Source organism: Neopsephotus bourkii, unplaced genomic scaffold (assembly GCF_033783945.1).
Source record: "Neopsephotus bourkii isolate Nb327-2 ecotype Australia unplaced genomic scaffold, CSIRO-AGI_Nbou_v1 NB_690, whole genome shotgun sequence".
Lineage (NCBI taxonomy): Eukaryota > Metazoa > Chordata > Aves > Psittaciformes > Psittacidae > Neopsephotus > Neopsephotus bourkii.
Genome location: NW_026901189.1, coordinates 2,210,075 through 2,223,831, shown reverse-complemented (window position 1 = coordinate 2,223,831; position 13,757 = coordinate 2,210,075). Strand labels below are relative to the sequence as shown.

At 40.7% G+C, this 13,757-nt stretch overlaps 1 protein-coding gene across 17 annotated transcripts in view; it reads left to right on the top strand.

The window, feature by feature from the left end:
- The window catches only part of AFG2A (AFG2 AAA ATPase homolog A), a 229,774-nt gene that overhangs the window by 30,363 nt on the left and 185,654 nt on the right, over nt 1–13,757 (top strand). For all 17 annotated transcript variants that reach the window (XM_061353673.1, XM_061353672.1, XM_061353671.1 and 14 more), the window contains exon 11: nt 7,035–7,244. In XM_061353673.1, coding sequence (XP_061209657.1) covers nt 7,035–7,244 — 210 coding nt within the window. The remainder of the gene's footprint in view (nt 1–7,034; nt 7,245–13,757) is intronic.

Here is a 13,757-nt window from a genome sequence, read left to right as displayed (position 1 = left end):
AGCTTGGATATTACACTTGGGTTGTTAAGAAGTGTCACTGTGTAGTGAAGTGCTGGGTGGAAATGCTTGGGTTGGCCCCAGATGGCTTTTCCTGGAAGTTGTGTAGTGGCTTCAATATCTGCAAGGGCTAAGTAGTTCTGCTGAGAACAGTTACTAATTCTCTCATTGCTTATTGTGCTGCTGGCTCCTGAGCTCATCATTAAACTGTGCCGTGTCTTTTAGACTTACCAACCTGTTTGGAGCCAGATGGAGCGCTGCTAAACAGCACAATAAAGACAGATAGAAACAAGGTCTTGAGGTACTGCAGGGAATTGTTTCAGAATACAGGTCAACCTACTACTCAGGCTTCTGTTGTCCACTAAAACATCCTGCTGGTGGCTTCCTTGATGGTCTGGTTTTTAATTTGTTAAACACCAGCTGAGTCACTAGAATACTACTGAAATTCATTCTGTTATTGAAGGAAAGATAACAGCATAGTGCAAGATTGCTTTTGTGCTGACAGGACGTGCATTTTTACAGAATAATGCATATCCTTTGAAGATAGAGGGTAAAGTTCAGGCCCAACTTTTTGGTGCCTGGGGTGAGTTTAAAGTGGAACCACAAGTACCAGATGCAACAGATTTTGCATCCTCCCACATCACCTACCAAAGGAAGTGCTGGAATTCAGTTTAACCATGATTTTAGGCTGCAGAGCTTCCAGCTTACCAAAATTAAGTTACCTGTGCATGCTAAGAAGCAGACTGAATTTCTGGAAATGCTGATACACTGTTGAAGAATGTCACAGTAATGTAAATCCAGCATTGTAACACAACCATCACCCTCAAGGCTAATTACTCCATTACCATTTGTATTTAAGGCAGGGATGCGCCCTGCATCAGTTCAAGTCCATGGGCTAGTTGAAAGAACTTGGTTCTGCTGCAGCTGGGTGGTCAGGATGGCAGAGCAGGGGAAGCAAGCAACAGGAATCCAAGCCTCTGATAGGGCTTCTTGCTGGGAATTTGGGATGTGATGAAGGAACATCACATGTACACATCCATGTACTTTAGCATAGTGTAGCTGTTTTAAAAGTTGACCACTCTGTGTTTTATAGGCATGCACAAGCAAAAAGAAATAATAATAATAAAAAATCTATTTATAATTTTTACTAGACTACTGTAATTTGTTGTTTATTAACAAATAAATATGTCTTATTCTCACCTGATTGTTAGTGTCTTGAGTGCCAGTCACTTTGTATTTATTGTACTGGTATTTAACTAGTGCATTAAACCAGAGAATTTAATTGGTTGATTTATTATTCTCAGTACAGATTGTAGCTGACAATGTAATGCAGCTTCTAATTCCTTGGATAGCCTTTTTTTGAGAGGAATATGCAATGTTTTATATTGCATGCTTCTCGTAGTGATTATTAGGTATGTCTCAAATTTTACAGACTTATTTTAGCTTCTCTGAAGTTGTGTATCGCAGTGTTCTGGTTGAAGCTGTGTGTTTGATTGCACTGACATTTGCAATTAATTGGATGCTGGAGTACTTGGTTTCAATAGAAACTAGATATCTAAGAAGCCAAATGAGTGCAACTGCAGAGCCATTAATTAATTGCATCATTTTGTGCTGATGATACTGTGTCCTAGGCTGCTTTGCTATTTAATATTGTGCTTGAATGTCTGCTTCTGCAAAACCTGTGGGAAACATTACTTGCTTGCCATAGAACTGACACTAGTAGTCTCAGTTTCTATAGGAAGTTCTTCCTCTTTACTAATTTACCCTTCTTTTCAGTGCTTCCGCTGAGAAGGGGAAGTGCTTTTCACTGTGACTGGAAGCACTGAAAAGCTTCCAGTCCATAGACGTGGGCCTTTTAACCATAAAACACTTAGTTGGCCATGGGCCATGGTGTACTGTGATACTTACTTCTATGCTCTGCAGTAGTTTGTATCAACAGAAACTGCCTTACTTACACCTTTTGTTGCGTTCTTATCAAAATGTAAAAAATATATCCTGGTGTGCAGGAAATGAAAGCTGGACTGCTATTTGGTTTGTGCTTTCTGTTTCTTTTTCTTCAGGAAACCAGAAACTTGTGGTTTGATTTGATTTTGTTTTCCCTGGCTAGTGTATCTTTGTGCAATCATCCTGTATTGGTTAATGTCCAGATACTTCGTCTGTCAGGATAGGCTTGTCTTTCCCTGCTCTCCTTGCCCCAGAAGATACCCACCTACACAGCTGATTGTGTAGGTGTATTTGTTAGAAAACCAAGAGTGACATTCCTTTATGTTTTGAAGTCTTTCCTTAACACTCTTTGTCTTCTAAAAAGTCCTTGTTAAAATCAACTTCAAACACTAAATAAATGATCATCTATGAGATTAATTTTTTTTCCCCAAAAGACAGAAGTCTGAGCTACTCTAATTCATAGCATCAACTTTATTGCTCTTTATTACAGTTACATTATTTGCTTGGCAGCACCTTGGTGAGGGTAGAACTTCTGGGTTATGCAGTTAGTTACAGGTAAAACTGTTGATGTACGTGCTGATTTAAACCGAGACTTTTGTAATTTTTAACTTTGCTTTTCAGAAGGTGATTTTTTTTATTTTTTTTTCACATGTCATTACTTTGCACTAGCCATTTGTCAACTGAATAAGAAAAATTCAAAGTAACTTCTAAATAAAGCCACAAGTAAATGGATTTGGGATTCTGTGATTCTGTGTGACTTCGAAGAACCTCTTCCCTTATGATACCTTTGCCATTTACTGCTGTTGGATTTTTTTGAAGCTGGTATCATCTCTGTTACTGAATGAAAATAATTACTTGTTTTATCAGACACTACAAATTTTCATCAACACAGACCTTGCTCACTGAAATCTTCAGCACTTGGAGTAGGGTGTACAGAAACTTAATTTCCTAATCAATCTTTGCTTATTAGGTCCTAGAATTGAGCACTAGTAACTTGGCTGCTTGGAAGGCTAGAGGGCTATATTGTCTCTTGCAGTCTTTTGTCTTACTTAAAAACCTCTTGTTATACCCCTACTTGAGGTAGTAGCTAAGGAACAAGGAAATATATTTTAAATCACTTATTTGGGTGGCCTCAAGCAAATTGCTTCTTGGTGTTTGAGGGTATTTGATAACCCGTGTAGAATGCTTTGCAGTCTGCTTCTGAAAAGTGCTCCATAACAAGCTAGTTATTAGGGGATTTGTCACTGACAGAAATACGGCTCTTTCTTCCTTTTACCTAATGCATAGTCAAAATTTCTAGTGACGTAAACAGCCATAATGGAGTGAATTAGTGGCAACAGAGTGAAAGTGGTGTTGTGTGCAGGAGGAGTTCTTGGAGGCAGAAGTGCCACCGCATGCTTTTTGTTGTTGTTTTCCTTCTTCCTGCCTTTTTTTGGTCCTTCCGCTAGTGTCCACATTGCTGTGTACAACCAAGACAAATGCAGAATACTCACTGCCTGGTTCCATGTAGCATCTTGCTTTCTGTTTGTACAGAACCTTTCTTGAACTTTACTGTGCATTACAACCTTTTTAGACAGCTGCTTTTTTCTGCAGCAGGGATTTAGTAGAGAGGGGATTCACATTATAAATCAGGAAGTTAATACTTCATTTCTTCAGAGAGTTTCACTGTAGTTGCCTTTCTTCCCTCTTCTATGGGTCTTTCTGAAATTTTTGTAGAGTGCGATGGATTTGCTTGCTTGTTCCGCTCAGGTGATACTGTAATTCAACACTCAGATTTGTGTCTTTGCAGCCAGAAGGGTCTGGATGAGACGTCCTTTACATGTCTGATTTATTTCTTTGTTGCTGCTGCTTAACAACCTCAGAGGAGTTACTGCTCTGCATTGTATTCTGAGCTCTGTTGACCTGGGGAGAGGTAAAGATTACAGCAGTATTTAAATCTTGGTGTCTTGCACACCGTAGCAGAGGTCTTTGTATATGTAAGCTCAGCCCCAAGGCTCGTCTTTGAAAGCACTTCTGCAGTGACAGAATATCAGACTTCATTGCTTATGTTGCAAGATCTTTCCTTTGCATTGGTGTGCATTTGAAAGTATAGCTGGCTGTCTGAATGTGTTCGCTAGAATTTATGTTAATGGCAGTCAGGAAGTTACTTGAGTATTTGTGTGCAAAAGCAGTCCACCTGGTTCTTCCAAGCTTTCATAAATCTAAAAGAATTCTTACTTTTGAATGTTTTATCATTGGTGATTTCCCCCTTCCTCCTCCATCTCTGTCCTTTTGAAAAGGGGGTAGAGGGGAGTTTTGTTTAGGACTTCAGGACTTGACCAGAATCTTGCCTTTGCTGGTCCCTCTGCTCACAGATTCTTCTTAGTAGGCAGTGGTGATGAGCTCTACCTATTTCATGATTCCCCTGGTTTGTAAAATAATTCTTTAAGAGCCAGAAGCTGTTGGTCACTAAGAAAAAAGAGTTTAGTTTGTCTTTTTTCTAGAGCTCCTGTAACATATTCTTGGTCTGAGAGAGATGATGTTCTGCAGACAGCAGAAAGGCCAGTTAGGTTTTAAACTCTGAGTATTTCTGAGGGGTTGACCCATGCATGTTGATCTCTACTGCGTGCTCCCTGCTGTCTTTGTAATTTTATTCTCTGTCAAAGACTGACAATGGAGAAGTTTTATTTGGTTTGCTTCAACTTACACAAAAGTGCTTGCAATACATCCAAATGCTCTTTTACTTCCACTTCAGTAGCAGACTAAATTGCCTCTTTAAGGGAATATCTACTATTAGTTTCCACCCTATACTAGTATCAGGAAAATAGCAACAGGGACAAGCAAGGAGTGACCCCAGTTTTCAAGTTGGGAGGAATATGATAAATCGCCTTCTAGTGATACTCTGCTTGCCTTTCAAGTGTAGTGACTTTCCAGAGCTGAAGGGTGATTTATGTCTAGCAGATTTTTGGGAGAGTGTTTTAAAGCAGAAGATCATTTGATTTAAGTGTGTTTTGACATGTTTAATATTGAAATGGACAGGAATGTATGGTGACAGGATGAAGAGCCAGCTGGGGGATGTAGGGGAAAGTCTCGGTCAGGCTTGTTGACAGCGATGTGGGGAGAGGTGTATCAGGTTTTAGATCTCTCTGCTCTCTTGGGTATGACATATTAGTTCTGTCCTGATGTATGCCTTCCAAGCCTGTCTTGAATCTTCAGCAGATCAAATTTAACTGCATTTGGGTTTGAGTGTTGCTTTCATGTGTATGTAGTTGGTTTTGGTTGTTGTGTTGTTTTTTTTTTTTTCCCTAGATACTTGTCTGCTTGGAGGATTGTTTGTTCTTGAGCTTCTAGTCAAATCTCCAGTGCCCAAGTCCCATGTGGTGGCAAGTGCTGGCAAGTGGAGAAACTACCCCAAAACTCATAATGCTTAGTGGAATAGCTGGGATCAGGGCCTTACTCTGCAGCTATAAATAAAACCAGCTTGAGCTCATAAAAGCCCTTTCCTTCAGGGAAGACATCAAAGTAATGTGCAAATTCTTCATCAGCATCACATTAAAAATCCCAAGAGAACAGAGTAGAGACTTTGCTAGTGATCACACCGTGTTGCTGCCTGTGTGATCATGCTGTCATTTTATTGTTTTTCTATGTTTTGTTATTGACCTTTGAAATAGATACAAAATATTTGCTTACATCCTCCATAAAGCAATTCTAATACCCTCTTGGTTTGTGTGACTTTATTAATCATCATCATCATGGCTTGACTTCGCGAACGAAGATTTGGGAAGGGCTTTACCCACGCTTACTACAAGCGTGCTGATGACTAAGAAGGCCAATGTGGGATAGGCAATTCCGGCTACAAAAAGCACAGCAGAAGGTCTTCTTGGGTGAAACAGGTGGGACATGATTCTTCCTGCGTTGTCTTTTCTCCTCGAGACTAGTTCTTCGTGAGCTCTCAAAGGAGTCAGCAGCATTATGTATGGTGTGCCTCCAAGTCTCCCGATTGGAGGCCAAGGTGGACCACTGATGGTAGTCAATATGGCCAAGGCTAAGGTATTGTTTCAGGGAGTCCTTATATCTCTTCTTTGGGGCACCTCTCTTGTGGCTACCGGTGGCAAGTTCACCGTAAAACACGATCTTGGGGAGGCGGTGATCCTTCATTCCAGAGACGTGCCCTGCCCAGCGCAGCTGCAATTTCAGCAATATGGCATTGATGCTGGTGACCCCTGCCTGTTCGAGGACAGTGACATTAGACACATAGTCAGTCCAATGGATGTTTAGAATTGTACGGAGGCAGCACTGATGAAAGCGTTCCAGGAGTCGCAGGTGATGACGGTAGATGACCCATGATTCAGACCCAGATAAAAGAGTAGGCAATACAGTGGCTCTGTAGACACTGACCTTTGTACTTTTCTTCAGGTGTTTATTGCACCAGACTCTTTTATGGAGTTTTCTGAAGGCTCTATATGCTTTTGCTATTCTGTTGTCTATCTCTTTGTTGATCGTGGCATCCGAGGAAATGATGCTTCCCGGATAGCTGAACTGCTGAACTGTCTTAAGGTCTGACTCGCCGATGGTAATATGGGGATGGCGATAATCTTCTTGCGGTGCAGGTTGGTAGAGGACTACTGTCTTCTTCAAGCTGACTTCCAGCCCAAAAACCTCAGCCGCCTCAGCAAAGCAAGATGTTAAACGCTGCAGAGCTGCTTCTGTGTGAGCAACAAGGGTGGCATCATCAGCAAAGAGCAGTTCACAGACAAGATGGTTTAGGGTCTTAATGTGGGCCTTCAGTCGCCTTAGATTGAATAGGCTACCATCGGTACGATATCGAATATAAATGCCGTCTTGTTCGTTGAGGTCTGCTGTAGCCCTTTGGAGCATCATGCTGAAGAAGACTGTGAATAAGGTCGGTGCGAGAACGCAACCTTGTTTCACACCATTGGTTATTGATTTTATTAATAATTGCTTCTTAAAAAAGGTAAAAAGGCTTTTGAAGAAGTGACTGGTTAAAAACAACAGAACAATATCATCAAATAACCAGTATGCATTCTACAGAGCATTTTTTAAAAATAGTTTTTCTCCATTGTCTGAATTCAGCAAAATGGTCTGTTTTGCAGGTATCTTGGTCAGACATAGGAGGACTGGAAGACGTCAAGCTGAAACTGAAGCAGGCAGTTGAATGGCCTCTCAAACATCCCGACTCCTTCATCCGAATGGGGATTCAGCCTCCGAAAGGTGTGCTGCTTTATGGACCTCCTGGATGCTCAAAAACAATGATAGCAAAAGCTTTGGCTCATGAAAGTGGTCTCAACTTCTTGGCAGTGAAGGTAGGCCATTTAGTCTTACATTTTCTTAACTCATGCATAACAACTGATAGTTTACTGATTCCCAGTGCTAGTCCAGTGGCTCTTAGTGTTTGTGATTGTTATATATGCCAGAGGAAACACCTTGTCAATGTCAAGTAAGGTTTGTGTTTTCTTATGAAAAGGACTAGTGGTTTCTTGTATGCTTTTCAAAAAGCTAGTTTAGCAAAGTTGGATAGGTGGGTAAGTTGTCTACTGACATGTTAACCATTGTCATTATTTCAAATCTTTAAAAAAATGGGAACAGTGAAATTCTTAAAGCAGTACAGATGAAATTCAGCTCTAGATAATGGGTAGGTCTTCTTACTGTAATAGCTATGATCATGTCGTCTCTTACATTCCTTTTCATTCCTCAGGAAAGTAACTTTTTGTCATACTGTTCCTGTTTCATTACAGATTTTTTTTGTCCTATTTGCCTTTTCTTTCAGGAGAAATAGTTGTACTTCATCAGTTTTCAGAAAGTTTTCAAAATCAGTTATGTCTGGGCACTCTTCAGGAGCCTGCTTAGTAAGGTTCCATGGGATATAGCCCTAGAGGGCAGGGGGGCAAAGGCTGTTGGTTGATATTCAAGGATCACCTACTGCAAGCTCAGGAGTGTTGCATCCCAACTAGAAGAAAGTGCAGCAGGAGGGCCAGGAGACCTCCTTGGATGGATAAGGAACTGCTGAGGAAAATCTGAAGGCAAAAAGAGGCTTAAGAAAGGTGGAATCAAGGACAGGCGACTTGGGAAGAATACAGGGGTGTTGTCCAGGAAGCTAGGGACCAGGTTAGGAAAGCTAAGGCCCAGTTAGAATTAAACTTGGCTAGGGATGTTAAAGATAACAGGAAGGGATTCTATAGGTACGTAGCGATTAAAAGACAGACTAGGGACAATGTAGGCCCCCTCAGGAAGCTATCAGGAGAACTGGCTACCCTGGATTTGGAGAAGGCTGAGGTTCTTAATGATTTCTTTGCCTCAGTCTTCACTGGCAAATGCTCTGACCACACCACCCAAGTCTTGGAAGGCAGATGCAGGGATTCTGAGAATGAAGACCTTAGGCCCACTGTAGGAGAGGAACTGGTTCGAGACCATCTTAAGAACCTGAATGCACACAAGTCCATGGCACCTGATGAAATCCATCTGCGGGTCCTGAAGGAGCTGGCGAATGAAGTTGCTAAGCCACTGTCCATCATATTTGAAAATCATGGCAGTCAGGTGAAGTTCCCGACAACTGGAAAAAGGGAAATATAACCCCCATTTTCAAGAATGGAAAAATGGATGACCCAGGGAATTACAGACCAGTCAGTCTCACCAACCCAGGGGGTTTGGAACTATATGATCTTAAGGTCCTTTCCAACACTAACTATTCTGTGATTCTATTAAGGAACGCTTTATAGAAAAATTTTGGATTTCATTGCTTATGAATCAGTGTAAGTCATTACTGTGGGTTGTATGGAAGATGCATTAATGGAAGTTATTTAATAATAATACTGAGCTTCAACATGTAGGAAGGAAAAAAAAGAGAGCAGAGTGATTCCACATGGGGTGGCCTTGCAGATGTGCTAAATGTTAATGAAGTGCAATAAAAACCATTTAAGTATTTTAAAAGTATCTCCTTCTCAGCAGTAAGATCACAAACCCTTGTCTGTTGGCCATCTCTTTAGTCACAAAGCCTTCTGTGGTGTTAGTTTCTATGCAGCTTCCTCCTCTGCCTGTCCTTTCAGACATCTTGTAGCTGTAGCTCTGGATCCTGTCCTCTCTGGGGGCAGAGGCAGTTGCCCTGCGCCTAAAGCCAGCAGCCCTTCACTGCCTTTGCTTCCTGGGATTGCAGACATGCCTCTGGGTCACGTTCACATCAACAAGAGCAGCCTTGGAAACTTCAGCCCTTAAGAAACACTGCCTTTACTCTGCCTCTTCTGTAAGGACAAAGTAGTTCTTTGTACTCCAGAGTTACTGGTAAACAAGGTAACCTTTTCCTCCTGCACTGTTTAAAAGAAAACTCTTTTTCTTGCCCAAGGCCCTGATGCCTGAGAGCATGGGGCGGGAACAGGTGACGGTCTGAAAAAACAAGCCCAAACAGTTAAAAATGAACATTGTTAATATCCTGAATTCATCAGTCATAGCTACATCAGGCATTCTTACTGATGCAGTAATTGTCCAAAAGTGAAAGGTGGCTCATGCAGAATAGAGGTATCCAGAGGCACACTGATATGATATTATTTATAGAGTAATGCAATGTTTCTTCACAGTGGAGATCTGCTGGTGCAAAACCCAGTCAATGACAACCAGTAGCAGCAGTGGATAGACTGGGGAAGGTGCCTTTTATATCCCGTGTATTTAAATCCCTTTTGTCTGGAACTGGTCAAATATTCCATGTACATGTTTCAAGAAGTAAATCTCTGGAGCATGTCCAGCCCTGGATATGTTGACTCCAGGAAGGGAGCATACCCCGCTTTCTCTAACTTCACATTTGCTTCCTGAACAGAAAAGGCAACATCCATCATGTACTAAATGTGTTAAACATCATTGTCTGCAGCACTTACTCAGGCACAACAGGCATGAATTAATTTCCACTGCATGTGTTCCTGCAATGAATCCAAAGTAGATGAATAAGTGGGGGGTTGTTTTTTGTGGGTTTGTGGGTTTGTTGTTTTTTTTTGTGCCTTTTTTTGTTTTGGGTGTTTTGGGTGGGTTTTTTTGTTTCCCTGAGGGAGGGGATTTTCCTTGCTTATAGTCCTATTAATTTTACTGTTCTCTGTGTTATGTCTCAAATATCTGTCCCTGGAACCGGTATCAGGATTTTTGAGTGGAAGTGTGTTTCTTGATAATTTAATTTTCAGACTTGCATTTTCCTCCCAGTCTGTCCTGCCCCAAATAAATAATTTTGATGAAAAGCGTCTGCCATACAGCTTGTGGAGTATGTGTAATCTTTCAGGATAGTCCAGGTGACTCAGATTCTTGGGGCCTTCTTGAGAACAAGCTGCAGACAGGAGTCATAGCTCTAGATATAGGAGCCTGTTTCTGGATGCTGTCTCTCCCTGTGTCTGAAACCTGAGAGGAAATTGAGTACATTACATGCAATGCTTACTTGGTCCAGTGATTTTTGGAAGATGGACCGATTATGTCTGCACACTACATTTTAGATGCGTGGGCCCAGTAAATCCAGCTCTCTCAGAGTGCTGCATGTACTCTTCTCTAAGGTGGCTGCCCTGCTTGGGTGCAGAAGGTGTTGCTCCTGCCCCAGCCTGGCTCCAGGAAGGCTTTGTACTGTTTTCCAGATGTGTCTATGCAATGTCTGTGCAGTTTGGACGGCTGACTCTGCTCAATGAGGTTCTTCAGCTGGGTTATATATAATCTGTTAAAAAGTGAATGTTTCCATGTGTCTTGAGTATGATGGGCTGTCATCATGCTGTATAAGGCACGGTAAAAACAAAGTAGCCTCCAGCCCACATCTGGCTTACCTCTAATGAGGTTTGGAAGGTGGGCAAGGTCTAGATACAATTTCTGTGCAGAGGAGCTGAAGAAAATAACGTGATAACAGATGTTTGACATTGCATCCTGTTCTCTCCTGAAATCTATTGTGATGTTTGAATGGTTAGTGTTACAATGAATGTGGCTGTTTTGTAAACATGTTCTTTGATATTTGGCCAAAACCTTTTATAGCTGTATTTTCACCAAGATTGGCGACCTTTTGCTTTTCCAGAGAAAAGCATTTGGCTGGTTCCTTTGTTTTACAAAGCAATCTTGCATGTAAGTCCTAAGGGGAATTGTTTATTTTTACTCCTTCATTTGACTTTCTTTGTCTTTAATACAATATATCTACTAAATTTACTGGGGAGGAGGTTTTCAAGTACTTTCCAGGGGATGGGTCTTCCTGCTCCCTCTCACCACCCCTTTATCTATATCACTTGCTGCACTGAAGCTTTTCAGGGTTTTAGTGGTCATCTTGCTTATTTTCCCCCATTCTGAACCTCTGTTACAAAAAGACAACTGAATTGTTCTCAACTTTTTGAAGACTTTTCAGTGTTTTGTGATAATGGATACAAAGAGAGTACAAGACTGTGTGAATTAGGATAACTTTTTAATTCTTTGAGATTGAACATCAGTCATATCAATCGTCTCTGATCTGATTAAATTCTTATTTCAGTTAGCCTTCTATGCACTTTTGTGCTTCTTCACACTCCTTTTGTGCTTGCCCCAGCTTTTGTAATTTTCTTCTGAAATGTATTTTATGCCTTTATTTTACCAGTAGAAAAGGAAAATGGTGCACAGGTACTGGAGCTATCAACGTTAATATGATGGAGGATACAATTTTCAGCTTTTGCCAGGCTGCTGATATATACAACTTTCTCTGTGACACTTTTGCCTTAGATGTCATCCAGATTTCTGAAATTGAACATAAGGAAAATGAACCCCTTTGTCACTGTGTTATTTCTGTGGGCCTTTTTTCCTCTCTTTGGCTGACGGTGGTAGGTATCTCTCCATACTGTTTTGACAGTTCCTGCGCTTAGGGCCAGCTTTGACTGGCTGCTTTTTTGACATATATATATTGATTAGACCACTAAGCTTTTGTGGTGATAAGAATATTTCTGGGGAAACTTCCAGATACTTCTGTATGGCATAGATCATTATATATGTGTTTGTCTTGCTTCTCAGTTTATTTAAATTTGATATTACTGTCATCTTAGTTTTTTGTGGGTTTCCCCCCATTATTTATTTGATATATGGGAAGTCCTGTGTCTCACTGTATTGTGGTGAGAATCTAATGAATATTTTTTTCTTCATGGATTTTCTGTTGCTTGCCCAGGTTGCTAGCTACTGGAGAGGATGTATGTTGTTGATGGTATCCTGCATTGCATTACTTTCTACTTACGCAGACTGCTAAAACCAGGGAGAGACTTTCCGCTAATTTCAGGAGGCTTTTGCTCAGGATTATGTCAACAGGGAACTTTGAGTTCTGTTTTCTATCCAACAAGCAGATTACCTGAGTACAAAATAAATAACAAGAACAAATATGTAACTTCTATGTGCTTGTAATGGGTTTGGAAGCAGCACTTTTCCTCTTGCTTCTTAGTGCTTTTTAATACTTGTCTGTTTAACATCACAACTAAGGCAAAAATTCACTTAGTGATAGTGACAAAGAACAACTTAAAACTTCAGAAAATCTACACCTCCAAAAGTTAAACTCCCTGGAATTCAGCTGAGAGACACACTAATTGTTGTAAACATGATGAAACAATACTTCAAAAAAAACCAAAACAAAACAAAACCCCAAACCAACCCAAAAGCAAAGAACCAGTCACCCAGGCCCATGCATGACAGTAGGTGGTGTTTATGGATGTTAACACCGAGCAAAACCAATGGTTTGCTTTGGTTAGGAGTTCCAACTCTGATGTGATTTTAAAAAAAAGTGTTGGGGATTTTTTTGGTTATTTTTGGGGTTTTTTGGGGTTTTTTTTTTTTTGGTGGTTGTGTTTGGGTTTTTTTTTTTGTTTTTGGTTTGTTTGTTTGTTTTTTGGTTTGGCGGGGTTTTGTTGGTTGGGATTTTTTCCCTGAAGGTAGAAAATATTCCTGACATTTTATTTGCTGTTAACGAAGAGCTTGGGTTGAAGGAATCTTTTGTTTTTTTCAATTAGCAGTAATTGCAAAAATACACACTGTTCTCAAAAGCTCTGACTTCACCTTGGCTTGATTTAACTTCCTGTATTCCTGTATCACCCTGCTGATGCTTTTGTACCAATCCCTGTGCTTAACATGTGCCTAAGCTTAGTTTGTCATCTGGTTCAATTATGTAAAAATATTTTCCTATTGAAGTTTCCTCAGCTTTTTCCTTCAGCTCTTGGCTGTGGCAGCTCAAACAGATTAATGAGACTTGGAAAAGCCAACTGTTTTGCTTTGTGAAGAACTGTCATTGAGTTTTGGGAAGATACTTTAGCCTTTTGGTGGGGATTTCAGTGGGCAGAAGCATGAAATAAGAAAACTTGGTGCCTGTAGCTACTTAAGGAAAACATTTAAGATGAAAAATGAAGCATTGTGGTTTCATGAGAAACTGCCAAATGTTTGATAAAATTTCCCAAAAGATCCATAGTAACACATTCATAGTAACTTATAAGTTAATTGCAGATAGTAAAACTAACTGTATTTGAAAATTTAACATTTTTAATAAAGTATAACAATTTGGGATACTTTAATGAACTCTCTTAATCTGGAGAAGAGGAGGCTCAGGGGAGACCTTAGAGGAGATTTCCGGTGCTTAGATGGGGCTACAAGAAATCTGGAGGGTGACTTTTTACAAGGGCATGTACTGACAGGACAAGGGGGAATGGCTTTAAGCTGACATAGGGGAGATTTAGATTAGCTATTAGGGAGAAGTTCTTCCCTGTGAGGGTGATGAGGCACTGGCACAGGTTGCCCAGAGCAGCTGCTGCTGCCTCATCCCTGGCAGTGCTCAAGGCCAGGTTGGATGGGGCTTGGAGCCACCTAGTCTAGTGGAAGGT